We start from the raw sequence: 25,525 nt of genomic DNA, 5'->3' as shown, positions 1-25,525 counted from the left end.
TGAATTTAATTCAGTTTATCCCCCAGCCCTCATTTAGGCACTGTAATTGGTTTTATACTTCAAGCCTGTGAATCAGTGAGCAGCATCCCTCCCTGAGAGCAGGCCAAACACAGAGACTGCAGGAGGAATGTGCCACCTCCGAAGCCACCTGTGCTGAATACCTGTTCTCCACCAGCATCAGCACAGTGGCATCTGGTAGTGAGTCAAGGTTTCTCTTCCTAATAAAACTGCAGCCAACACACTTGCCTGGCTTGGCAGGGAAATACTGTGGTATGTGGAATGGACCCCAATTATTTTTCAGCTGAAATAGAGCATAATCTTTAGTGAGTTTCATTGCTAAATTAATGCACTGGGCCATTCCTAAGGGCTGTTTCACATTCAGCTTGAGCTCATGCAGAATGTCTCTGTCTCTGAACAAAGCTCCAGGAACAAAATGGGAAAAGTGGAAAAACCTGCTTTCCGTAAATTTGGAACTCTCCAGATTTTCAGTGTAGCCTTGCCAGGGTTCCTTGTTGAAGTTTCTTTTGTCTGGCTGGATTTTATTTTGCTTGCCTGAAATGTCTACTTTCTCTACTTTCACCAAAAGCCATGCAAGGATTTAAAACAGTTTCCTAACCTCAATATGGTAATTTTCCCTTCCAAACCCTTCTGAATGCAGCTGACTGACCCATTTCCCATTCAAACTGATCTTGCCATTAGGTATCATATGAAGGATGATAATTCTCTTTACCAACAGCCAGGAGCTTCTCCCAGTCCTGGTTTCTCTGCTGAACATCTAAGAAGCATGAAGGTGAAGAGCTCTGCTAATGCCTCATATACTTTTGGGCATACCTTGAAGAGAATATAAGTTAGAAGAGCTGTGTACCTCTAACAATTTGACCGCCTAAGGTCCTTCTGTCTCAGATTTCTTCCAGGATGCCATAAATGCTGCTTCCAAAAACCAAAATATTTACACAAATGGAAGTGACTCATCTCATCAGTCCGACTAACACTGCAGGCAGTACAACTGAACATGCAAATCAAATGCATTCAAACACCACATCCCATTACCTTTGTTTTCCTGCAATGAGTTCCCCAAAACTCAGATACAACAGATACACTCAAGAGAGTGACAGCAGGATCCTAGAATCATGGAAGGCTTTGGGTTGGGAGCGACCTTGAAGATCATCATTCCAACCCACCTGCCATGGGCAGGGACACCTCCCACCAGACCAGGTAGCTCAAAGCCCCATCCAACCTGGCCTTGAGCATTTCCAGGGATGGGACATCTACAGCAAATTTTTTTCACTCTTCCCCACTTACTCAGCTACGGGTTTTGAACAGTTCAGTCTGCATTGCTTGTGGCCTTATGTTTCCTAAGTTCTGTAAATTGTTCATTATTACTCCTCTTCTCAAAAGCCTGTGATTGTTTTTATTCTCTCATGATATGTTTTCCTGTCCTTAGATTTGAACCCTGCTTCTAGCTCAGCATTGGTCAGGCTGGCAATGCTCCAGCTCCGGTGTAAACCCACTGAGACCATCTCTTATCATGTTGTACAGACCTAGGAAAATACACTTTTTCAAAAAAAGAAATCCAAATGTAATTTTTAAATTATACTTTAGATGTACACTTTTCTATCCAATTGTAGAAATTCTGGAAGCAATTGTCTCCTTTCTTTCTTCTTCAGACTGTTAAAAATCTAGTTAGAATCTTGCTTGACATCTTTTTTTTTGATCCAGTTTTTGTCTCTCTGAAACTGCTCTAGATTTTCATTTCCATGAGAAGAAACTAACCAGCAAAAATTGCCTTAAAAGTCTGGGTTATTCCCTGATTTAGCACTTAGAGGGAAAAGGGACTAATTATATATTGGAATAAATGAAAGTAGGTGGAAATTTTGCTTTTTAATATGGGAGCCTTCTAAATCCTGAAGAACAAAGTGGCAGAACCAGCCATGATGCATTTGTTTCCATAATTGAACAAGCCTGAGGGAGGAATGTCCAAGAAAAAAATATATTTTGTTATATAATTGCGAAACAAAAATTTGTCAAGAACAGAACTTATGTACTTTCTAAGACTTTAGACCCACACAAAATGAACAGATCACCTGCAAAGTTTCCCACACTCTATATATCATATTTCTTCAGGGAAGATATTCCCAACTCTGTAAAACCTTTTAAAAAATTGGATGATGGAAAATCCTGGCATGAAGGACAGCAGAGAAAGATGGGCCATGAAGGACCAAACAGCAGTGGGTAGAAGGCACCGTAGCTGCATTGCCAAATCAGCCATTTGAAAATCAGATTTTTCTCTTTTTCTTTGAAATGAAAATTCTTATACACACTTTTCTAGTCAGTCACTGTGAATGATATTGATTAATAACTTAAATTAAATACATGATATTCTCCCTGTGGAATAATACAGTGTGAGTTTACTGAAGCACACTACATTTCCCTTCTGTAGGGAATCCATTATATCATTAATCAAACACACAAGTTTAGATGGCATGGTTATTAATCTCCTTTTAGTAAACCCAAGTTACATTTTGTCCCATTGCTCAAGTACTTCTAGTAAGGCTCAAATTATATTTTCTTTCAAAATATGCCTATTGTGGTCAAACCAATTTGTCTGCACTTGTTCGAATGATTTCTTTCCTGCATTTCAAAGAATTGCACAACAACTGGAGTTGGAAGGGACCTCTGGAGATCATCTCAGTCCAATAACCTGCTTAGCACGGGGTGACTTAGAGCAGGTTTCTCAGGCCTCTGACCAGTCAGGCTTTACTTATCTCTAGAAATGGAGGCTCCACAAAATATCTGGGCAAATTACAGCCATAGAATTACAGGATGGTTTGAGTTGGAAGGAACCTGAAATCTCACTGCGTTCCAACCCCCCTGCCATGAACAGGGACACCTTCCAGTAAACCAGCCTGCTCAGAGCCCCATCCAACCTGGCCTGGAGCACTTCCAGGGATGGGGCAGCCACAGCTGCTCTGGGCAACCTGTGCCAGGGCCTCAGCACCCTCACAGGGAACAATTTCTTCCTAATATCCAATCTAAACCCACTCTGTCAGTGTGAAGCCATTCCCCCTTGTCCTGTCACTCCAGGCCCTTGCCAAGAGTCTCTCTCCATCTTTCCTGTGGGCTCCCTTCAGGCACTGCAAGGCCACACTGAGGTCACCCCAAAGCCTTCTCTTCTCCAGGCACAACAATCCCAATTCTCTCAGCCTTTCCTCACAACAGAGCTGCTCCATCCCTCTGCTCCCCTTGGTGTCAAGTTTATTTACTACATTAAATACCAGAGTGTGAAGGGGCTTCCAAAAACAATGCCATTGTATCCCTGAATCAAGTGAATCATGAAAATCAACATATCAGCAGGCAAGTGTTTTTCAATCAAGCGTGGTAAGAGCTGAAAAAACTGAGCAGCTCAATCTGCGTTCCTTAGCTCTTTAAGGTTGGAGTTCGTGGAATTTCAATCTTCATGGGATGGATGCCCAAAGGAACTGAATGTAAATGCAGTTTATTTCTTTAAAATTGCAGACAGGATTTCAGTATGCATCAAATAAAAAATTCTTGGCAACTAACTTAACTGAATGTTGTTTCCACAGCCAATTTCTGTAAATTTTGTCCCAGATCTGGGCTTTTGTTGGAGATAAATAGCATGAAATTTACCCTATAAATGTGCTCAACAGAAGGTAAAAAATATACTCCAATATACAGGAGTTTGTCACCAGCACACAGGAAAGGAGAATACTCCAGTTTTTTGTGTTCTAGTTTTTCTAGTGCATTAAACCAAAACCCAGCAGGCTTCTGGATATTTATTTTTCAGCCTGAAACTTTGCTGTGGCACTCTAACCTGTTATTAGACAGGGTACAACGCAAGTCAGTAAGTGCAGACTTAAGGACTTTATTACTTACCCAGGCAGAACTCCCCTTAATTTCAAGTACTGATAAATACAACCTATAGAAATTAGTCTTTCCACTCTGTTTAATAGGAAAGAGACCTGCATCATCTTGAATGCTGTCAATAAGAAGCTTAGGCCTTGATTCAGAAAAAGCATTTAATTGTATCCGTATCCAGGACGCTGAAGCCTGTGCTTAACTTTAATCATATGCTTGGGTCGGAGTTCCACGATTAAACAACACAAGCTATAGCACCGCCCTTGAAAGAATGCTTCCTTCAGCCAAAATCTTAATAAGTAACACAAATAAGAGCAGTAAACAGCAGCCCTGCCTCCTCTTGTTTCTAGGTTCAAAACTCTCTTCTGACAAGGACCACTATTTTCTTTATAATTTTTTTTTTAGCAGGAAGAATCTCACAAACATAAGACACCATTTTCTTAAAATCCTTGCTCTCATCTGCACTGTTCAGCCTCCAACAGTTGAATAAAAAAGTATTCAGTATTCCTAATTAAACACCTTTTAGCTGTCTAGGCAAAAACCCCAAAAAATATTCCTTTGGGAAAGACAAGCAGTGATTTCATTTACTTATAACTTTGAAAAAGAAGAATGGAAGATAGAGGAACAGGCTGATGTTATTGCAAGTTGTCATCTCTGTAAGGACACTGACATCAGGGAAGGGCCTTGACAACAGGAGAAAGAACAATCTTGTATCCATCCTCACGGAAAGGACAAAAGAATAATTAAGGAATCACAGTAAGTCTCACTTTGGTCTCTTGAAAAGTGAAGAAACCCATTCTGAGCACATAAGAAGTCGGTATTTGTGAAGAGTCTTTCTGGATCCACCAAAGGTGAATCATTATCTGCACCAACCTGGCTGCTTTCTGTGAGGAAAACGACTGGACCTGTGGCCAAGAGGAAACTTGTCCATGCCATTTGCCTTGACTTCAGCAAAATGTGAGTTCCATGGTCTGGCTCAGACGATGTTAGTGAATAAGTCTGCCTGGAAACCTGTAACAGCTGGAGTCGTGCTGTGGTCATTCTAGAGCTGCCCTGCTTTACAGAAGGACCTGGAGGAGGTGATGGAACGCTTGCTCCTGCACGATGACATCAGGCTGGGGGAGGGATCAAGAGGTAGTCAGTAGGCTTAAGTACATGGCTGCCATCCAGAGGGACCTGGACTGACTGAAGGAACAGGTCTCTACTAACCTCCTGAACTTCATCAAGAACAAATGCCTTTGAAACAGAAAACTCCTTGCAGGAGAACTGACTCTGCTGAAAAGGCCCTTTGGTGTCTGCAGACAACAAGATGAACAAGAGCGAGGAGTGTGCCCTGGCAAGCAAAGTCCAACAGCACCCTGGGCTGTGTCAATGAGTGGATTCAGGAAAATGACTACCTCAGCTTTTCAGCACTCATTAGCCTGCATCTAAAATATTATTTTGGGCCTTCCAGTGAAAAAAAACAAATGGCACTACTTATGTGAGTCAAGGGCAGAGAACTTGTCCAAGGAAGAGAAACTGAGGAACAAGGCTTGCTCAGCACAGTTAAGGAGCTCATCAAAAGACAGAGCCAGGCTCTTCACAGTGGTTAATGCTGGAAGTATAAGAGACAATGGGCTTAAACTGGAAGCAGAGAAGTTCAGGCTGGATATAATGAGAAGCTTTTACACAATGAGGACAGGGCATGTCCAGAAAGGTATTGCCATCTCCATCCTTGGAGATTTTCATGACCTGACTGGGTAATATCCTGAGCAACACAGTTTGAGATGACAGCTTTGGACAGGAGCGCCATGGGTAGTCATTTGGACTAGATAAAATCCTGAAAGGCTTCCCAACTTGGAATATTCTACTATAGTACATTTTCAAGCATTTTATTACTTCATATTGAGAGTGTAGGAAGAGCTATTTCCCACTGAATCTGGCTGGAATATAACTGTAAACACAGGAGCACAGCACTGTGGCCGTACCTTGGGATCATTGGTCTGATACAAATGAGGAAATCCCACCGTAGATTTTCAGAGGAACGGGGAGCAAGTGGAACATTTTTAGCTGCATTTCTTACACTACTCCATGCAAAGATAACCAAATTCCAAGACAGCAACAGTGAGGAGGTTTGAATACATGTCATGTACCCTGTAATCAAAGAACCCCCACATCTAAATAACGCATTGAAAGACCACCTCAACGCTCTTTTGAAGACATAAATTCTGCTTATGAATACTCCAGTATGAAACTCCCGTAACCTAGAACTCAAATAAACATTAAAATAACCAGAATTATAACAAATATAGGTACAAAAAAGAGGATGAAATCTCTGTATAAGATCATAATTTTAAGTGTTCTCATTCATCTTCAGCCATTCTTTTATTTTCATTCAGTAATTTTTTATTTACGAAAGTTAATGATGCAAGAAAGGAGTCGAAAAGGAAAAAAAATAATTTATTACATATTCATCTTACTATCCCAAATGCTTAGAAAAATATTTCTCAAAGTAAAGAAATGAAAGAGGCTAAAAAAAACCAGCCAATTTAAGAAATACTGTATCAAATTGATAGGTTTATCATACTAATAATACAGTTCAATAAATGCTAAAATATTAGGGGTTAAAGAACTCTGGGTATATTTAAAGTTCTTCTATAATTCTGATTGTTCTAATTGGTATTTATGACCAATTATCTTGGTTTCTTCTATAGAGTTTCACCTAATATATAAAATGAGATTTTTTTTTTCTTTAGTAAATCTTATCAAGGACTTGTTTAATGAAGAGATGGGCTCCAGTATTTGAAAGGGTTTTTAGTCCTTGTGGGAGATTTGCTTATGGAAGACTGGTAAGGAATCAACTGCTATCAAGAATTACTGTTTCATGTTTGGGAACATTGAAATTTTAAAAATAGATATATAAAGTACTAGTAATGTACAATTCTATTTCATATTTATCTGTATCATCCTTTACACCAGAGACCTTCCTCTTCAAACCAGCTTGCTTTAATTCAGTTGTTAACTGAAACAATGCTTCAGAAAGATATATTTCTTTTTTGTTTCAATTACCAGCTGAATTAACAATTTAAATAATTTATTCTGCCACTTTCATATTTAAAATGAATTAAAGGAAAGACAGAATGCCAGATTCTATTATTCCTAGGGTTTGCTCCAAGTCAGGACACAAGCCAAGAGACAAGCCTATTTTTTTCTATAAAGAGAATTTTCCTTGAGAAATATGTAGAATGAGTTATTTTCTTTCCTGCCAAATAGGAAAGATAAGAACACACACTCACACACATATATATATTTATGATGTGGAATCATGTTTGCCAGATCAGCTGGACATTTAATGAAAAGGAGTCAGGGCCTGATCCATCTCTCACAGAAATGACTGGAAGGCTTTCCATCAGCTCCAGTGAGAGCTGGATCTAGCCCCATCTGCATGTTTTCAGGCACAAGACCAATTTTCATTTCCTGACCTCTGTGTAATTCCATTGAGGATGCCACTACTGCAGAGAGAGAGGAACAACTTATCAGAAGACTGCAAACATCCACCACGTTTTCAGTTAGCATTCTGCACATACAGTAACTTCACCCTATTCATTGAATATTTCTACCCACATCTTCAGTGTTACAGTGCATTAAAGAACAACAAAATATACCATTAATTGCTTCATTACAAAGCTTGCATCTGCCATGCTTGCATGAATGTATTATCAGAAACGTGCATTCATACACATGTGTGCAATCCTTCATCTCTACTGCAAGGACAAAAATGCCTTTTGATGTACATGAATCAAGGAGTTATACATTGCAAGCCTTTCTATCAGAGAATCACAGAATGGTTTGGGTTGGAAGGGACTTTAAAGATCAGCCAGTTCTAACTCCACTGCCATGGGCAGGGACACCTTCCACTGTCCCAGGTTGCTCAGAGCCCCATCCAACCTGGCCTTGGACACTGCCAGGGATGGGGCAGCCACAGCTTCTCTGGGCAATCTGTGCCAGGGCCTCAGCACCCTCACAGGGAAGAATTTCATCCTAATATTTAATCTAAACCTGCTCTCTGTCAGTTTGAAGTCATTCCCTCTCATGCTGTCGCTACATGTCCTTTTAAATAGCATGTGACCATAAAGAATTAAATAGTAATACTGACTATAAGATATATCATTCCAGATTTCCCAAGTCCCTTATAATCAGTCATTTTCTAAAATCATTGTTGTAATTCATAAGGACTGTTTGTTTATCTATTTGCTACTTAACCTGAGGCATTTCACACAAATGTTTCAACTCCTTTAGCTGGAAATGAATTCTCTCCTGAAATAATAGAACCTTAGGGTGTTACTGTTAGAGTAACTTCACACCAATCTTTTGTGAAGCTCTCACAGTTTCTTTCTCACTCTCCCAAAAACCAATAAAATATTTATTCAAACAGCCTGAGCCACACAGTGTGGTGGAGGCTGAAATTTTGTTCTTTGCTTATTCCAGTAGTGGAAACACACCAAGTGGTGTTTTGTATGAGAGCTGTGTTCTAGAACTCAAACCCCACTGGGCAAATAATACATTAGATGTGTCATCCTTTGTCTTGCCAGGCTCATCAGGCTGATTTGGAATTTGCTGCCTGGGTAGAGTGACTCATATGTTTACTGGCCCTGACAGGTGCTGGGCATCTTCCACACTCATTAAAGTTAATGACTTGAACAGCAGAGAGGGAAAACTGTCTGTTGGTTTCCTCTGAATGTGTATTCCCAAGTTATCATTTAACAGAGGATGTAAGTGGTGTCCCCTTTCTTCTGCAATCACAAAAGCAGCCCCTAACCAAACCCCTGTCCCTTCATTGCAAAAAATAACCCAATTAGCTTCAAAAGAACTCCCTGTTGGAGTAAGGCAAGGGAAAAAAATGCACCATACACAGGGCTTTGCACATAAAAGCTGATTCTTGCCATAAAACCAGTCACTTCCTCACTGGAACAGAGGAATTAACATACTGGAAACAAGCCAGTAATTTTATAGATATATATGCCTTTAAGTAAGCTCTAGACCAGTATTCTCACAATAGCCAAACTTTGGCATCATTTCTATCCCAACAAGCCACAGCTGCTGAACTGGAGACTTCTGACTTCATGTTAAAGAAGTAATGAGAAGTTTTAGGCAGCAGTGCCAGACCCAGTCCTTTGATATTAACACAGCATACTACAGTTGTTGACCAGCCACACCAAAAAAGATATGCCTTTAATTTACACTAGTTAGCTAAAAATATTCAGGAGAAAACTTCACAGACACTTATGCCATGACATTAGACTGTCAACCAAGAGATGAAGAGGTGGAGACCTCACAGACATCTGTGTATTCAAACAAAACCAAGAAATTAGGAGGATTGTATCTTTAACTACAGAGACATCTCTACTTTGATGCCTGTCCAGCCACTAGATCTGCCCTGGTAATATGACAAAGTTCTGTACCCTGGCTTCCACCCAACAAGACAGAAATACTGAGCCAGAGACCGCACAGAAACCTGTGCCTTAATATTAACCTGCCACCCAAAATCTCCTGAGCTAATGGTCTTGCAAAAACGAAAGGTTGAAACTTCTAAAAATAAGGCTGAAGAATTATTGCATTCTTAAATACTCATCACTTTTAATGTATAACTTTTCAGGGTCTCCCAAAGCAAAATGTAATGGTACATTTCCACAGTTAGGCCAGTTCTTTACCTGAACTGTTATGTTTAGGTTTTTTTCCTCTTCTGCAGTTCTCACATCAACATCTATTGCTCTTATAAGACACTGAGATACAAAGGCCTGAGCAACACACCTTCCAAACCCAGACTAATGTGCTGTTTGCAGGACAGAATTAGTAAGCAGAGTGTTTACCGATGGAAAACTGCTCAGTTGCTGGGAATATTTTTCAGTAATTTAGGGAACACTCATTCAGGATTCAGTACTTCAGTATTTTTTCCATCCACATTGGCACAGAAAGCCATTTGACAAAAAAGTGTTCCGTGTTAGCCTTTTCATTCTTGATGTCTGAAAGGAGCTCTTCCTATTTTTGTAGTGCTGGATCTTTACATTGTTCCAGTTTTCCACCTATTCACTTAACATTTCTTCTTGGGTTATTTTCTGGGCTTTGATGTGGGGTTTTTTTGGCTGGTTGGTTTTTTGGGGAGTTTTTGTTTTGATTTTTTTTCTGTTTCTTTTTGTTTTACCTTAAATTAATGTCTAAATTATAATAATTTCTGTATCTCAGGTAAGCAAGATAATCATAATATTCTACAGCATCAATGGCTGACTTGTTTCCAGTTCTCATTTACTTTAAGCCAGAAAAAAGCTGAACAGCAACTGTTTTATCTGACTTTTACAGTCTTTGATCCCTCACTTGGAAGGCCAAGAGAGCTGTCTAATGTGTAAGGAAAGACTCTCCACAGTGCTCTGTGGGTCTCTGCTTATTGGACAAGATCAAAAGCCCACTAAAATAATTGAGAATCTTCCCATGATCTTCTGTGGAGTTTAGTTGAGCACAACAGGTGACAGGCAGGCTCACTGAAATGAAAGATTCCCTGGAAACACTTTACAATGGTGGTCAGCCGAAGAAACGGATAAATAAGTTCTTCTACAAGCTAAATTTGTTGGACCAAACCTGAAAACTTGAAAATTCTCCACTTTGGATACTGATTCTCAACCTGTAAGCAAATTAAACTGTTTTATTCTCCCTGGAAGCTGAACATGGTATTGGAATGCTTTGGCTTTGCTGGCACAACTGGAATGCTGTGAATGAGCAGTGGTTAACCAAGCCTAATGGACCAAGACCACAGAACTTGTGAATGTTTAGAAAATAGACCTCAGTCAACAATTTACAAGAGGAGACTGATAAAAAAGGGTTTCTTCAAAAAAGTTTGAAATAGCCATAAAAATCCTGAGCCCACTTCAATCTGAAAATGATCTACCAATTATTTTTCCATTTGTCCTGGAAATGCCATTAAAACTTCACAACTGTGTAACTGTGACAGAACTAAAGACACCAATGTTACCTTTGCAAATGAGATCACCATAATAAAATCTGCTTTCTTCATTGTGCAGAAAGTACTGACATTCTGTGTGATTGCTGTAAGAATTCTGGGGTGATTATCTTAGGAATGTACAGATTAAATCCTGAGCCACCTGTCAACCCTATTTCTATGCAAATTGCTTTACTTTGAAAGACATGACCTCAAAGCCCTGCAATGGCACTGCAGGGCTGCATTTCACCACACCACCACCAACCAACTCAAAAGGCTGATTAAGAGCCCCAAAAAGTGCCTCTTGCAACCTCTGAGAGACAGACAAAAATATAATCACAACATAACAAACACAAATCCCCCATAAATGAAAAGAGCAAGCTGCATCTTACCTCATTTGAATTTTCTGTTGTGATGTTTTTATTTTTCAGCTTTTTCTGCAGCAGTTTGGTCTCATACTCTGGTCTGGGATGCTCCTGAAAAAAACCAAAACCAAACATGGCTATGACTAAGAGAAAAAAACCCAAAAGTTTTGGTCACTTAATCACAAACAAAGCTATCAAGAGGGTTCAACTCTCTCACTTCCTTTTGCTAAGCAAAGCTTTCTGAGACAGCAGGGGCAGCCTCCAGAGGTCAGAGCAACTTTTGGAAACTGATTTGAATGAAAACGAGGTGAAATAAAGAAAATAAACACCAAGCAAAACATTGTACTCTAACTTACTTTTTGTTTTTGACAGTTTTGCTCTGAGTGCGTACTCTGTTCAAATTTGGCCAAGTTATGTTTAGTTTTTCTAGTAAGACATTCCAATGTCCTTTTAACTGCCTTTCATACACCTACATCTGGATGGGAAAAGTAGTTGATCTGTCTTTGCTGAATCTGCCAAGTCATCTTACCCTTGACTGAACAGACCACAGAGCTCCCTGGAATGCATTTTGTATATATGCCTTTTAGGAGTATTTTGCACTAAGTATTTCTTTACAATCCAGGCTTAGGGATGTCTGACCCATACATCCATGGATGTGAAGGGACAATTCCACTCAGCCGTAAAAAGAGTGTGATTCAGAATCAATTCTTTATCTGAAAACGGGAAGAGTTCCATACTTAGGACAATAAGCTAGAAATAGTTGTGATGACTTCACAAAGGCAAAATGTCCATGTAGGGATAGATCTGAATCCCAGGATGCTGGAAATTTGCCAGTACAGCTGCCAGACACTTATTGAAAACCATGTGAGCCAAGGTACTGCGAGACCAAATGAGTGCTCCGGAGTAGAAAATGATAATTCCCATTCTGAAAACAAAGAGCCTAAACATGAAATTTCTACTCAGGCAAAACTCATGTTGAGGTCAGTGGGAATTTTCCCTGAGAGTGGTCTCCAGGATTTGCCTCAAACATACACGTGTATCCACCATCCATCAAATTAAGCCTCTGTAGATAATGATCCAGTTTGATGAGAATAAACAATGCGAACCAATCTCTCCCTAATTTCCCTTTGATTTAGAAAGAAAGTGATAATGGAATTCTACAAAGCATGCATGACAAACACATTGAATTTATTAAAACAAAAAACAAAAAACAAAACCAAAACAAAACAAAAAAGAACCTTAGCAACTACCCCAGATTTGACAGAGCAAAGGAGTTATCAAAAAAATAAGCCATATGCTCTAAGTAAAGGCAAAAACCCACTGCAAATTCCTTGAACAGCCACATCTTAATATCCTGAAGAGAAGCAGAGCAGCTCAGCAGTGCACACTGATGGGAAGGAAGGTTTCCACAAAAAAAAATTGGAATGACCCAGTTGCTTCCCCAAAGCAAGATGGAAATGTGGAATGAACAGAACAGAGATCCCAGCCATTTTCTGTTGCAAAAGGGTTAATTATTAGAAATCAAGGACTAAACCCTCTATTTCTTATGACAGTGATACAGGAGGCAGGGGCTGAGAAGTGTAGGGAAGAGTTTGTCATTCACACCAAGGATCTGTTTAGACTGTCCTATTACTGGGATGCGTGTCCAAGGAAAAATAGTTTTATATCTCAGCTTGGAGGTGCTGGTAAATGTTCACAATCTTTTTTAGTCCAGATCACTTTCAAAATAAATTTGATAAATGAAAAATTAAAGCAAAAGCTGGAATAAGTCATGTAGCATGAACACGAGTTTAGGAGTGTTAAAAGCTACCGAGCAAGTATACAGGAACTGTTATTAAAGATGTTCTAGAGCAGCATAATAGAAAATTAGTTAAAAGAAACTAGGAGGTTCTATTATGGGAATGCATTTGCCAGACAGACAGAGAGATGTTTTGTTTGCTTTCGTTGAGCAAGAACAGTGGTAGTGCTTTGAGAGAGTACCTATAAAACTAAATTTTGAAATATGGCCTCAGATTCTGAAGCTCCCTTAAGCTAGGACCAAACAACCAAACGCTGCCATTTCATTTTGTGGGCAACTGTAGCAGAATATAGCATCATTTATGTTGGTTCATCATGCAATTCAAATCCAACCCGTTTAAATACTCCTCTACTGATAAGTGGAACTGTGTAAATTGTAGAATCACAGAATGGCCTGGGTTGGAAAGAACCTTTAAGATCATCTCATTCCAACCCCCTGTCATGGGCAGGGACACATCCCACTAGACCAGGCTGCCCTATCCAACCTGACCTTCCAGGCATGGGGCAGCCACAGCTTCTCTGGGCAACCTGTGCCAGGGCCTCAGCACCCTCACAGGGAACAATTTCTTCCTCATATCCAATCTAACCCTCCTCTCTGTCAGTGTGAAGCCATTCCCCCTTGCCCTGTCACTCCAGACAAGGGTCTGGAGTAACAGCACCTGATAAACAGGGTAAACAGCACCTGATTCCATATCCTGTGTATTCTCCAAGGAGCACATCCCTGGAAAACCCTGCTTACTTACCTGGATCTTCTGAGGCACTGGAAAGGAGGAGAGGAACAAAGAAAGGCCTAGAGGTGGTCCCTGTTCCTAGTGGGGTAGTGCTGGATAAGGATAGATTTAACCTCTCTGAACCCAGGGGAGGAAAGAACTTGTACCACCCCAAGTGACCCAGCCTTTGAGTCGCCCACCCCAACATCCCAAGGAATCAAGACTACTAATAAAAAATTGAACAGTTTTGAGCCTCAAGGAAAACTCAGTTCTAGAAAGGACAGAGGAAGTCATTACAATGGAAAAGGAATAAACAAAAGTAAATGAGAGCATGTTGATATGTCTGGTAGGAGAGAAACAGAAGAGGAAAATGTATTGAAGCCCCAGGACATTGTGGCATGTCTCTGGATCAACAGTCTGGGAGTGAAAAAATGTAATCATATACCTTTACCAACTCCTTGGAAAGCAAAGAAATTGTCACCTGACTTTGTTCTTACTGTTTACAACTTTAAACATGTTTAAAGTGTGCCTTCACGTGTAATCTTTCAGTGGACCAATAACTGGTACTAAACAGTTTCCTCAAAGAGCTGAGGGATAATATTTGTTCTTCAGCATTTCTTCCCCAACTATCCTAATGAAACCCTCATCCTCCTAAACATAGGACTTAAATGTAATGTTGAAAGCAATTGTTTAGAAGAACAGGGCTAGCCAAGGATCATTAAATAATTAGTGTTAGTAAGAAATTAATGAAGGTCAGGGAAGATTCTCTGGAAAGAGTAATGAAACCCAAAAGAGGTTAATAAAAAGCATACAAAGAATTAAAAAAAAAAAATATTTGGAATATTTGAAAATATTTCCCAACAGGAAAATTAGAATAGTTATGGGAAAAATGTGAGATAATGCATCTGGAGAAAATAATCCAAACTAAAAATCTCATTGGCACAGGAAACTTGAGGATGCAGAGAGCATGAAAGGAAAGATTTGAGACAAGACAAAATATCGTAGCTACAAATTCCCCCTTTCACCAATACTAGACATTTTTTCCCAAGAGGGCTACACAGTTATTTTATTAGAGTCTTCTCTTTCAGGATTTTAGCAAACAAAAATATCTCGTGCTTTGTGGTTTAATAGACACTATTAAAACTTCAGAAAAGGAGTCTGCTGCTATAATTTGCAAGGTGGAAGACAAAGTGAAACCATCAAATTGATCAGATCAAAATGAATTTTGAAACCATAGTAGAGAAGACAAAGTTAAACCAAGATCAAGTTAGGTGAGAATGGAATGTATCTGTAAAGATATTTAATGTCATCAAGTCAGCTTGCTTTTTAATTTTGTTTCATTTTCTTTTACTCAATCTATCTTCTTCATTAATTTGTCTTAACTCAGCAGTAATCCACAGTGACCTCAAAGACATCCCTTAAGGGTTCAGTAATTACAGGGGGGTTTTAAACTCTTTAAATAGCAAATGGAAGAATCAGACTTCAGGAATTAGTTTGCAAAAAAACTAAAATAGTTGGCAAACATTTTACAGAGCACAGGATTTTAACTTGAAATTAAATGTTCCTAAGGAAGACAGACATCCAAGTTCCTCTCTGTTATAATGAAACAGTATAACAGCTTGACTATTTGAACAATACCAAGACCAATGAGTGGAGACTCCTTGGCATTTCACTTAATGCAGACTCTCTGTCCATTTGACTTCCAAGTTCTTGCCCAAGTTCTAAAATTTCATCTTTTATAATAGCATTTCTATTTCAGTTTGCACAGGATCATTGGCAAAATGAGGGAAAATCTCTTCCACCCAAAAAAATGAAAGCAGGAACATCCTGGAAATACAATTTCTGAAGATTCATGGGAAGGCAAGAGTTTCTAGCGCCTACACCATTAATTGGAGTCCCTCTGTAATTCTTCACCAAGCAGAAGAGGGTATGGATTCTCCCACCCCTCCTCCTGGTTTCTTGATGGCCTTATTCTTTATTGCACACCCTGAACTAGAATCAAATGCACAACCTCTTTGATTGGGTTACACAGTCACATGTCTATGGCAAGGAACGTTGAGTGGAGGATTTCAGAAAGAATTTCTCCACTGGAAATGTTGTTAAGCATTAGAATGGGCTGCCCAGGGAGGTGTGGAGTCACTGTCCCTGGAGATGTCCAAGGAATGACTGGACATGGCACTCAGTGCTCTGGTCTAGGTGACAAGGTGAGGATTGGCCAAAGGTTGGACTCGATGACCTTGGAGGTCCTTTCCAACCTAAACAATTCTGAGGTTCTGTGTGTGTTTATGCACAGTGTTCCCAAGGCTTTGTCTGCTCTCATGGTTCTGGCCTGAGTTTGTTTCTTTCCTTTCCCTCTCCCATTTATTTATCACTTGCTCTATTGCTTTTCAACACAATTATCTCTTTTCTAGTTAGTACCCAATGCTTCCCTGTCTTTTTTGTGGATTCCAGGTGTCCAAACACAAATTCTCTAAGTCTGTACAGCTGCCAGCTGCAAAGATGCATGGAAGCCTTAGGGAGTCTGCTTTCTCGGAGTGCCACTGCCAAGATACTTACAAATAAATGGACTACATTAATCTCTTGTGTGACTCTTTTGAAGCAAAAATTTGGCTGAGTGTGGTTAAAGAAAGCAATTTAGTGAAAAGTTTATAGTCAATGTCCACAAAAATTACACTGAAGGCATTTATTTCAATATAATTCTCACAAAGTACTCCTCAGCTCTTCAGATTTATGGCTGTTTTTCTCCCTGCTTTGGTTCTGTAACTTCCCTTCCTAAAGAAGTTGACAATCAATAGCTTAACCCCATCTAGTCTTAAAACTGTTAAACCTCCTGAGCTTCTTCCTTGTTCCTTTCTTGCTCTTTTAAGTGATCCCGCTTCTGGTTTCTTCCGGCCTAACCTGATCAGACGTAATTCTCCCTTTTCCAACATAATTTTCAACACTTGTAAAGAGTTCACCACCACTGAGACCTGATGCCAGTAACTTTCTACAGACAGATTTATCCTCCTCTTTATGAATCTTATGGATAAAAGGTGAACAAAACCTGGTCTAACTTCTGGGTTTTTGTTGAAGTATCAAGAACTGACAGGAGATGACACGGTGCATGGTTTTCTGCTTAAGATGTCATGTCAAGAGACATGTCCATTGTTCTTCCAAAAGGACCTGGATCAACCAGAAAACAGCCAGAAATGAGCAAGAATAAAAAGAATAGAAAATCCTTCCAGTACCTGAAGGGAGCCTACAAGAAAGGTGGAGAGAGACTCTTGACAAGGGCCTGGAGTCATAGGACAATGGGGAATGGCTTCACACTGGCAGAGGGCAGGTTTAGATTGGATATTGGGAAGAAATTGTTCCCTGTGAGGGTGCTGAGGCCCTGGCACAGGTTGCCCAGAGAAGCTGTGGCTTCCATCCCTGGAAGTGCCCAAGGCCAGGTTGGATGGGGCTCAGAGCAAGCTGGGATAGCGGAAGGTGTCCCTGCCTGGGGCAGGAGGGTGGAATGAGATGACATTTAAGCATTCTGTGGTTCTATGATTCTCTGAAAATATTTAGGAACTAAGACTGAAAGAGCAAAGGCTTGTTCATCTTAAACAAGGGTGACAGAGATAAGATACTGTGTTGAATTATGTTGAAAAGAGGACAGAAGTAATCCCTCTCTTGATCTTTGAAAGACAAAATAAGGGAGAAAAAAAGAGAAAAAAAATAACATGCAGCAAGGAGATTTAAAAACCACTAGGAAAAGCTTGTTAGCAGTACAGATAGAGAAGCATTAGAGTAGATTACCTAGGGAGGAACTGAAATCTCCACTGCTGGATTTATTTAAGAACAAATTAGACAAATATCTCTTCATAATGATTTAAGTAGAATTGATCCTACAACGCACAAGGGATGGCCCCTCAAGGTCCATTCCAGTCTTATTTTATCATTCCAAGTTCCTAGTTCTTCAGCTTGTGCTGAGATTTGTCTGGCACTCCTTCACTTGTCATAAACAAAGGATTCTTGCTGATCCCACAGACTTCCTATCCACAGATTTTTACCACTTCAGGCCTCTTGATCACAGGACCTCATAAACCTATATATTATTTCACAGCATTTTACAAAGCTAAAGCAATTAAATTTAGCTATTAAGCTAAACCTAAGGTTTTTTTACTGTGAGTGACGAACTTGAAGTTCAGAAAAATCTGGTGGGTTCATCAAACATGCCACAGAGCCCAGAGTTAGCTCTCCAGCCTCTCAGTTTGCCCTTTAGTTGGTACAGGATTGCTGCTCTGGCAGGGAGCAGTTTGACATTCCATGTGGGACAAACAGTAATTTCTGATGTGCTGGTGCACTGGGTTTGCATCACAACTCAGAGTGGGAGTACTGAGTTGTACTGTGAACATCATCCACATCATAACAGGGGAAAGAGTCATGAAAAAGCTGAGAAACAGAGACAGAAGAGAGGAGGTTGTTGTCAAGTCACCAGTGAAGGAATATTTGTGCATTACAGGATAGTGATGGAAGAAGAGGAATACTGGAGCATGCTGTCTATTCTCAGGGTCATCTTTTTGTTTGATCCAAATACTTTGATCTGGGAAATAGTGGAATAGCATTACCACCATGCTATATCATGAGGTCCATGATGTCAGCTTGCTTTTCCCCTATGGTATTTACACTCTCCTGTTTGAGCTGAGCTCAGCTAGCAGGTCTGAAGACTGTGACCTGTTGTTTAAGGAACTGTGCTGGAATGTGAAGAGAAAAAATGGATTCAAATCCTCCCAGCAAACCAAGACAGTTCCCAGCAAAACAAGGCAGTTCTGAATTACTGAATATGACCCTGTTCTAGAGACAGCTCAGCATCTTTGCCAGGGGAAGGTCCAAAGCTTACCTGTTCTTAGTATGATATTTATTTATGATTTTATAACTGCACTCTCTTTAGTGAGGGTTAGAAATGAATCCTTGAATGAGAGTCATTAGAGGAAACCAAAGGACAGAACTGAAAACAAAATTAGGGACATTGTGAATAGCAATAAACCAGTATGTCTCATTTTCAGTCAATTCAGGTATGGCTGGAGACCCCACAGCTCATTGAAAAGCTCTTTCTGAAGAAACCCACACCATTTATTGTTTTGAAACAGCTCTGTTGGTGAGCACCTAGAGCTCAGGATGATGTACCTAATGCATCACAGATGTCACCCAGACCTGGATGCAAAAATTGCTGATGGTACTGTGACCTGTGGCTGTCATTATCACAAAGAATCTTGTTACGTGTAATGAAGTAACATGACAAAGTACTTACAACACAACAGTGTTGTTGTGTTACTGCACACTGTACAACATCATATGGGCATTCTCAGCAAAACATGATCTGCTCTTACCTTATAATCCTTTTCAACATTCATTCTTAACTTCAGAGTGCTGAACAGTAGGATATAGGTGAGGATTTCCTAAATAAACATTGATACTCAAAACTGTATCAGTTACAGACCTTTATCTAAACACAGCTACAAACTGCACTGGGGTGGAGAATACTTGTGAGAAATCTATAGATCAATGCTTATATAATATTATTATTCTATAATAATTATAGAATAATTAACACAGTAAATTAGCCCAGGGAGAGGAGACTTACTTCTTCTTCTTCCAGTCCAGTTAGATCCCAGAAATAACTCAATCTCATCTGCAAACGTTTCCATTGTTCAAGGAACATGGTAGCTTTAAAAGAAATTAAAATATTTTAAAAATTATAAATCCAAAGCCTTGTGGTAAAGATTTGTGTTACTTATAAGCTTCAACTGATATTTGAACCCCATTATGCTAGACCCTTTAAAATTAAGCACTAAGAAACAGTCTCAGGCCCAACTTTGAAGAAAGAACTCAAGCAAAGTATGGGAACAATAATTACTGTTCTTTAAAAGTAAAATACAGAAAGATGGAACATGGATTGTCCAAAGTCACTGGTAAATTCTTGTCAGAGAATGGAACTGAGCCCATATCTGCTGATACCCACTGAAGACATCATCTCTCTTAATTCACCATGAAGCATTCTGAGGTAGGTTTAGCCTGCTACTGAAATAACTAGGATCCCCAGCAATATGTAGAAAAAGATATTTTGAAATATATTACAATGGTGTGGTTGAATGCTTTTGTCCTTCATAGACATGGTGATTTTGCTGGAATGGACTGGCGTCTGGTTCAGCCTCCTGCTTCTCCTTTTTTTACTAGTAAGACAGAACAGATGTTTTACTGGTGTCTCCTATTTGCAGTCTCCTGCCTGTCCTCTCATAATTGCTGTTTCCTCTACATAGCCTTTTTCCTAGTTGCTCATCATTTATGGACTTACAGGTTTATTAGAAATAGCACTTATAAATCTTGGCTTGTGGACACCTATTTTCAGATAACGATATTAATATCAATACTAAACCTGTACATGCCAACTAAAACCACCAAAACTCTACCAATAAAAGTCATAGCTATGAACAACTGGGGACACTGTTTTCCATTTTCTTGGGCTTCACCTCACTATTTCAGTGGGTGAAAAGGGTATTGTAAAAACACTGTTAAATCACAGCAGTGTTTACATCACTTTGAACATCTTGTAGATAGACCCACAAGACAGACAACGGTGGAGCATTAGATCAGCTTCACTTGACTGCATTTACATTGTGAAAAGTGGGAACACTGTAAAAACAACCTGGCTCCTACAAGTCATAATCTATTCCAACAGTTAGCTGCAAGTATTTTCTTCACAGGTATCAACCCATCATATAAGAAATAAATATCATTTAAAGACAGGACTGGCAGCACACTGAAAGCAGATCCAGGCACTAAGCAACTAAGTTGCTGTCTGTGCTCCTCCCTTACAGAAGAGAGAACATATAAAAGCTATATTTAGCGTGGTTTGAAAACTCAAGGGTTTTTACATATCCTAAACACAAAAACATTTGGTTATTTTATAGGGTGCTATTACTCATTCCATTCTTTCCTGTTATACAAAAACTCAGTTCCACATTTAGCTCTATAAGAACGTACTTGGCTTGATGCAGCAGCTGCTCTGAAATCAGCACGTCTGCACTGACTTACACCAGCAGAAAAACTAAACTGACAGAGAGCAGGTTTGGATTGGATATTAGGAAGAAATTCTTCCCTGTGAGGGTGGTGAGGCCCTGGCACAGGTTGCCCAGAGAAGCTGTGGCTGCCCCTGGATCCCTGTCCAAGGCCAGGTTGGATGGGGCTGGGAGCAAGCTGGTCTGGTGGAAGTTGTCCCTGTCCATAGCAGGGGGTTGGAACTGGCTGATCTTTAAGGTCCCTTCCAACCCAAACCATTCTATGATTCTGTAAAACTTCTAATAAAGGTGTCTGACATTGAAATTCAGCACCAGGGCACCAGTGACATCAAGCCCAGTCAGCCAAGCATCCCTATGAATATGGACACTTGCGGCAGGACCACTGGAATCACAAAGACATTTCATGAGGAATCAGGATCAACTACTAAAAGCATGATTCCTTTTGAGATATTAACCATAGGAAGCCTTCTGCTTTCGAAAGAATGGAAGACAAGCAGGATGAAAGAAATCCTGTGCCCAACATCCTCGTGAAATGGAACCAGCCCAGATCGCCATAGTTTGCTCTTTAAAATATACAGCTGGAATAGGTGTGTGAATGAGCTCTGCCATTCAATAGATTGAGCTCTAGATGTAACCAGCACAGCCTCTAAGAGTAGGGAAGCAAAATTTGTTGTAATCTAATACTTAATAGTCAAGCTGGGCAGAGTTCGTAAAGGCTCCATTATTTCACTTCGCTGCTCTTTGTGCGTGCCGGCTGCATTTTCTTGAACTGACAAGCTCAGTTATCATGGTCCCAAGAACAGACTTTTCCAGTCTGTGGGAAACATTTTTTGGAGGAGGGCTACAGCTCTGAAAGAATTTTGTTATTCTTACATGCCTTTTTTTAAAAGCAGTGCCTATGGAACTTTTTGTCCTATTCTGCTCCATAACAGATTCTACCAATTTGTCTTAGTGCAAGGATATATCAACATTTTCTTTTGCACGCTGTATTGCTGATACTAAAATACAATTGTTCTGGATGAGGTTCAGTGGCAATTGTCATTTGCATGGATGCAAGTTTACAGTAAAATTTCTCTGTCAAGAAAATATTTTATTTGTCTTAAGCTTCATAGCAGCAGGTGACACTTAATCTGCCAGTCTAGCCTGTAATCTTAAGTAGTAAAATAAATTATTCTGAGAGTCTATAAATTCATCCTCTTTTTTCTATTTCTCAGTCATAATTCTCGCATATTCTCTAACGTTTCCTCTAGGGCTTCCAGGAACTGGTAAATAAATGCTTCTTGCTTCCATGATGTGTTCTGTCTGCAAGTCCCTTAAAAGCTCTCTGCTGTCCTCACCCAATGCCAAGCCACCAATCAGCCCTTTCTAAAACAAGCTGTAAAATCTTAATAGGGTTGCAAACAATAACACACTGGTTGCTGAGGGATGGCTATAGCACAATAACATATTTGCTCAATTTCATATTAAGGATGATAATTTCACTTGGGGAACAATGAATAGGGAAATAAAAAATCATTTTACAGTAGCAATAACACATTTAACTTTCACAATAAACAAGCTCTAGAGTAAAGGAGAGCATAACACCAGCAATAATTCATGCAAGCACAACACACACACTTTTCAGGGCAGAGGTAAGGCCAGAAACAATAAGGGTAATACTACAATGCATTCATTCACGTTTATGAAGTGTTTTGATATCCTCATGGAGACAGGGATATTTGCCATTAAAGAAAAGCAAGCTTGTTTAAATTGAACTCTCTAAAATATATTATAATTAAAATGATAATAGTCCCATTGCTCTTGGAATCCCATAAAGTTTTGTTAAAATTATGTGACTGAGTTGTCCCATAAGGAAGTGGGACTGTGCTTAAATTATACCCTTTTAGCTGTCTGCACCATACCAATCCTCAAATACATTCTGGCCCCAGATGAAGAAGGTGTTCAAAGGACGTGACATGTCAATAGAAAATGAAGAAAAATTAGCAAATACCTGGCAAAGATTAGAAGTTCCATTAAAGGCACAATTTCCTCCATGGAGAAAATGGCCTCAAGGTGTGCCAGGGGAGGTTCAGGTTGGACATCAGGAAGAATTTCTTCCCATTGGCATTGGAAGGGGCTGCTCAGGAAGATGGTGGAGTCACCATCCCTGGAGATGTTTAATAAACAGCTGGACATGGCACTCAGTGCTCTGGTTTAGTTGGCAAGGTGGGGATCAGTCAAAGGCTGGACTTGATGACCTTGTAGATCTTTTCCAGACTTGATGACTCCATGATTCTAAATTCGGCAGTACAGGAAGAAAAGACATATTTTTCTTCCCTGAACTACATAACTCCTCTCCATTTATTCCAGAGGTTGCTGTTGACAGTGATATTGCTTTCCCCAGTCTCAACACAGACAGCTCTCCCTGGCCTTCTGAGGATAGCCAGCTTCCCGAAGCCATAGGGATCACATTCAATCAAAGAGCATTTTATTATTCAGTGAAGAGCCCAAACATCAAAAGGCACTGTTAATTTCCAAAGCAATACTCACCCCAGAGAGCCATAAAGATGGAGAAGAAAACCGTGGCAGGGTTGTCAAACAAGTGACTCGCTCGAGCGGTGGCACAGGCAGAGCTGAGGTTCCAGTAATCACAGAACTTGTCACACAGGGGGCACATGGTGAAGGCATTGCGTTGGTCACACATCTCTTTGCTGTGACAGACAAGGGCACAGGTTCCTCTGAGTATTCCAGCTCCGAAACTATGGATGTGCAGTGGTGATATTGGGCAGTACATCACAGCTATTACAAGTTATCTGCATTATATGTGGCCTGCGCTTGCAGAGAACAGGAGCCACGTGTTTCTTCAATCCTTATTGCCATGGGTAGGAATTGTTAAAATCTTTGTAGGCACCTTGCAACAGGAAAATGATGCAACACTCAACCAGACTGATCACTGCACTGTGTTAGTGAATTAAGGAAGACAGCATCACTGAAGACTGAGGCTAACCACACCAAAAAACCAAAATTCAAACACAAAAGTGGAGTTTGCCATCTCTGCAGTCAGTTACATGATTTTATACAGATCAGATTTAAATTAATGAAAAGACTGAAGTGGTCTCAAAGGAAATTAGGTGCCATTGTCAAAATACACATTATTTAATATGGAGGCACAAAAACATGAGAGAAAAGATTTTTTACAGATTTTTTACAGATTTTTTACCGATTTTAAGATCTTTGCTGTAAGGTTGTTATTTTAATTCTTGGTCTTATTTGCTATGTATGTAATCAATTTCTAAAAATCCTCGAAAAAAAAAAACATTATCAGTATCACTTTAACAGGCCAAACACTCCTTGTCAGGGCTGAGTATGCTTTCCATATTTTCCATAAGATTTGGATGTGAAAGCCTTTCATACCTGCACTTAGGTGAACTGAGTAGTGCAAAGCTCAAATGTCCTTGCCAGGATCATGAGCTGAGACTTGTCACATTGCTTCAATGATAGCTGGCATATTGTGATTACGATTGTTCCTATATGGACCATCCTGACATAGCTTTTTCCTTATGAATTCAAATGAAAAAAAGGAATATTCAAGCTCTAGTATGAATATGTTTATATTATATGGTTTGAAAAGCACGCAGCTATTTCCAGCTCTCATGTTGTTACAGTAATTCTCTGTTTCAAAAGGCAGCAGAGGGTGCTGCAGATACATCTTAGCCATAAATCTCACTGGAGTTTAAATATTAGCACAAGCTTTCACCCTGACAAGCACAGCCCACCAAGATTTATTCAGATCAAGCTAAGAAAACAGACCCTGCCTCAGATGTGGTGCTGTTCATCATTTACCTATCAGTAACCTTGTCCTACTACAGTGATTTTAAAAGCTGTTGGTTCAGGGACTGTCATGAGTGTGATCAGCATACAAGTACTGCAGTATCCTGCCTCCAGCAGAATCAGACACAGATAACACAGAGGAATTAATTTTTCTTCACTGGGAAGCAGACGTTAACTTCACAGTGTGACTTTGGCAGTTTTTGTGTAGTATATCCCCTTCAGGATACAAAAAACTCAACATTTTTTGTGTCTAGAAGGGGAATACTGTGGAGACCAAATATAGAATCATAGAATGGGTTGAGTTGGAGGGGACCTTAAAGCTCATCCAGTCCCACCACCTGCCATGGGCAGGGACACCTCCCACTATCCCAGCTTGCTCAGAGCGCCATCCAACCTGGCCTAGGACACTTCCAGGGATGGGGCAGCCACAGCTGCTCTGGGCAACCTGTGCCAGGGCCTCAGCACCCTCACAGTTTCTTCCCAATATCACACCTAAACCTGCTCTGTGTCAGTGTGAAGCCATTGCCCCTTGTCCTGTCACTCCAGGCCCTTGTCAAGAGTCTCTCTCCATTTTTGGCAGGTTCCCTTCAGGCACTGGAAGGCCACAGTTGTGTCACCCCAAAGATTCCCTTCTCTTCTCCAGGCTGAACAATCCCAATTCTCTCAGCCTTTCCTCCCAGCAGAGCTGCTCCATCCCTCTCACCATCTCGGTGTCCCTGCTCTGGACTGGCTCCAGCAGCTCCCTGTCCTTCCTGTGCTGGGCCCCCAGGGCTGGAGGCAGCTCTGCAGGGAGGGCTCAGCAGAGTAGAGAAGAGGGCCAGAATCACATCCCTTGATCTGCTGGCATTTCTAAGTCTTGTAACTATTGTTCATCTTACTTGTACAAATGATCTGATTATACTCAGAACAGAGTATTCCAAGAGTCGTGGACAGTGTTTGCATTAATTTCAGTGA

The 25,525-nt window shown here is 40.1% G+C and overlaps 1 protein-coding gene across 1 annotated transcript in view; it reads right to left on the bottom strand.

Moving 5' to 3' along the window:
- Positions 1-25,525, bottom strand: part of ANO2 (anoctamin 2) — a 149,051-nt gene that overhangs the window by 64,704 nt on the left and 58,822 nt on the right. Inside the window, exons 12-14 of the mRNA XM_042050444.1 lie at positions 23,291-23,451; positions 19,327-19,409; positions 11,239-11,322 (exon numbers count right to left, since the gene is read on the bottom strand). Coding sequence (XP_041906378.1) covers positions 11,239-11,322; positions 19,327-19,409; positions 23,291-23,451 — 328 coding nt within the window. The remainder of the gene's footprint in view (positions 1-11,238; positions 11,323-19,326; positions 19,410-23,290; positions 23,452-25,525) is intronic.

This window comes from Corvus kubaryi, unplaced genomic scaffold (genome assembly GCF_017639235.1).
Source record: "Corvus kubaryi isolate FWS band 111438036 unplaced genomic scaffold, C.kubaryi_AGA036_p1.0 74, whole genome shotgun sequence".
Lineage (NCBI taxonomy): Eukaryota > Metazoa > Chordata > Aves > Passeriformes > Corvidae > Corvus > Corvus kubaryi.
This window is presented reverse-complemented; position numbering and strand designations above follow the sequence as displayed.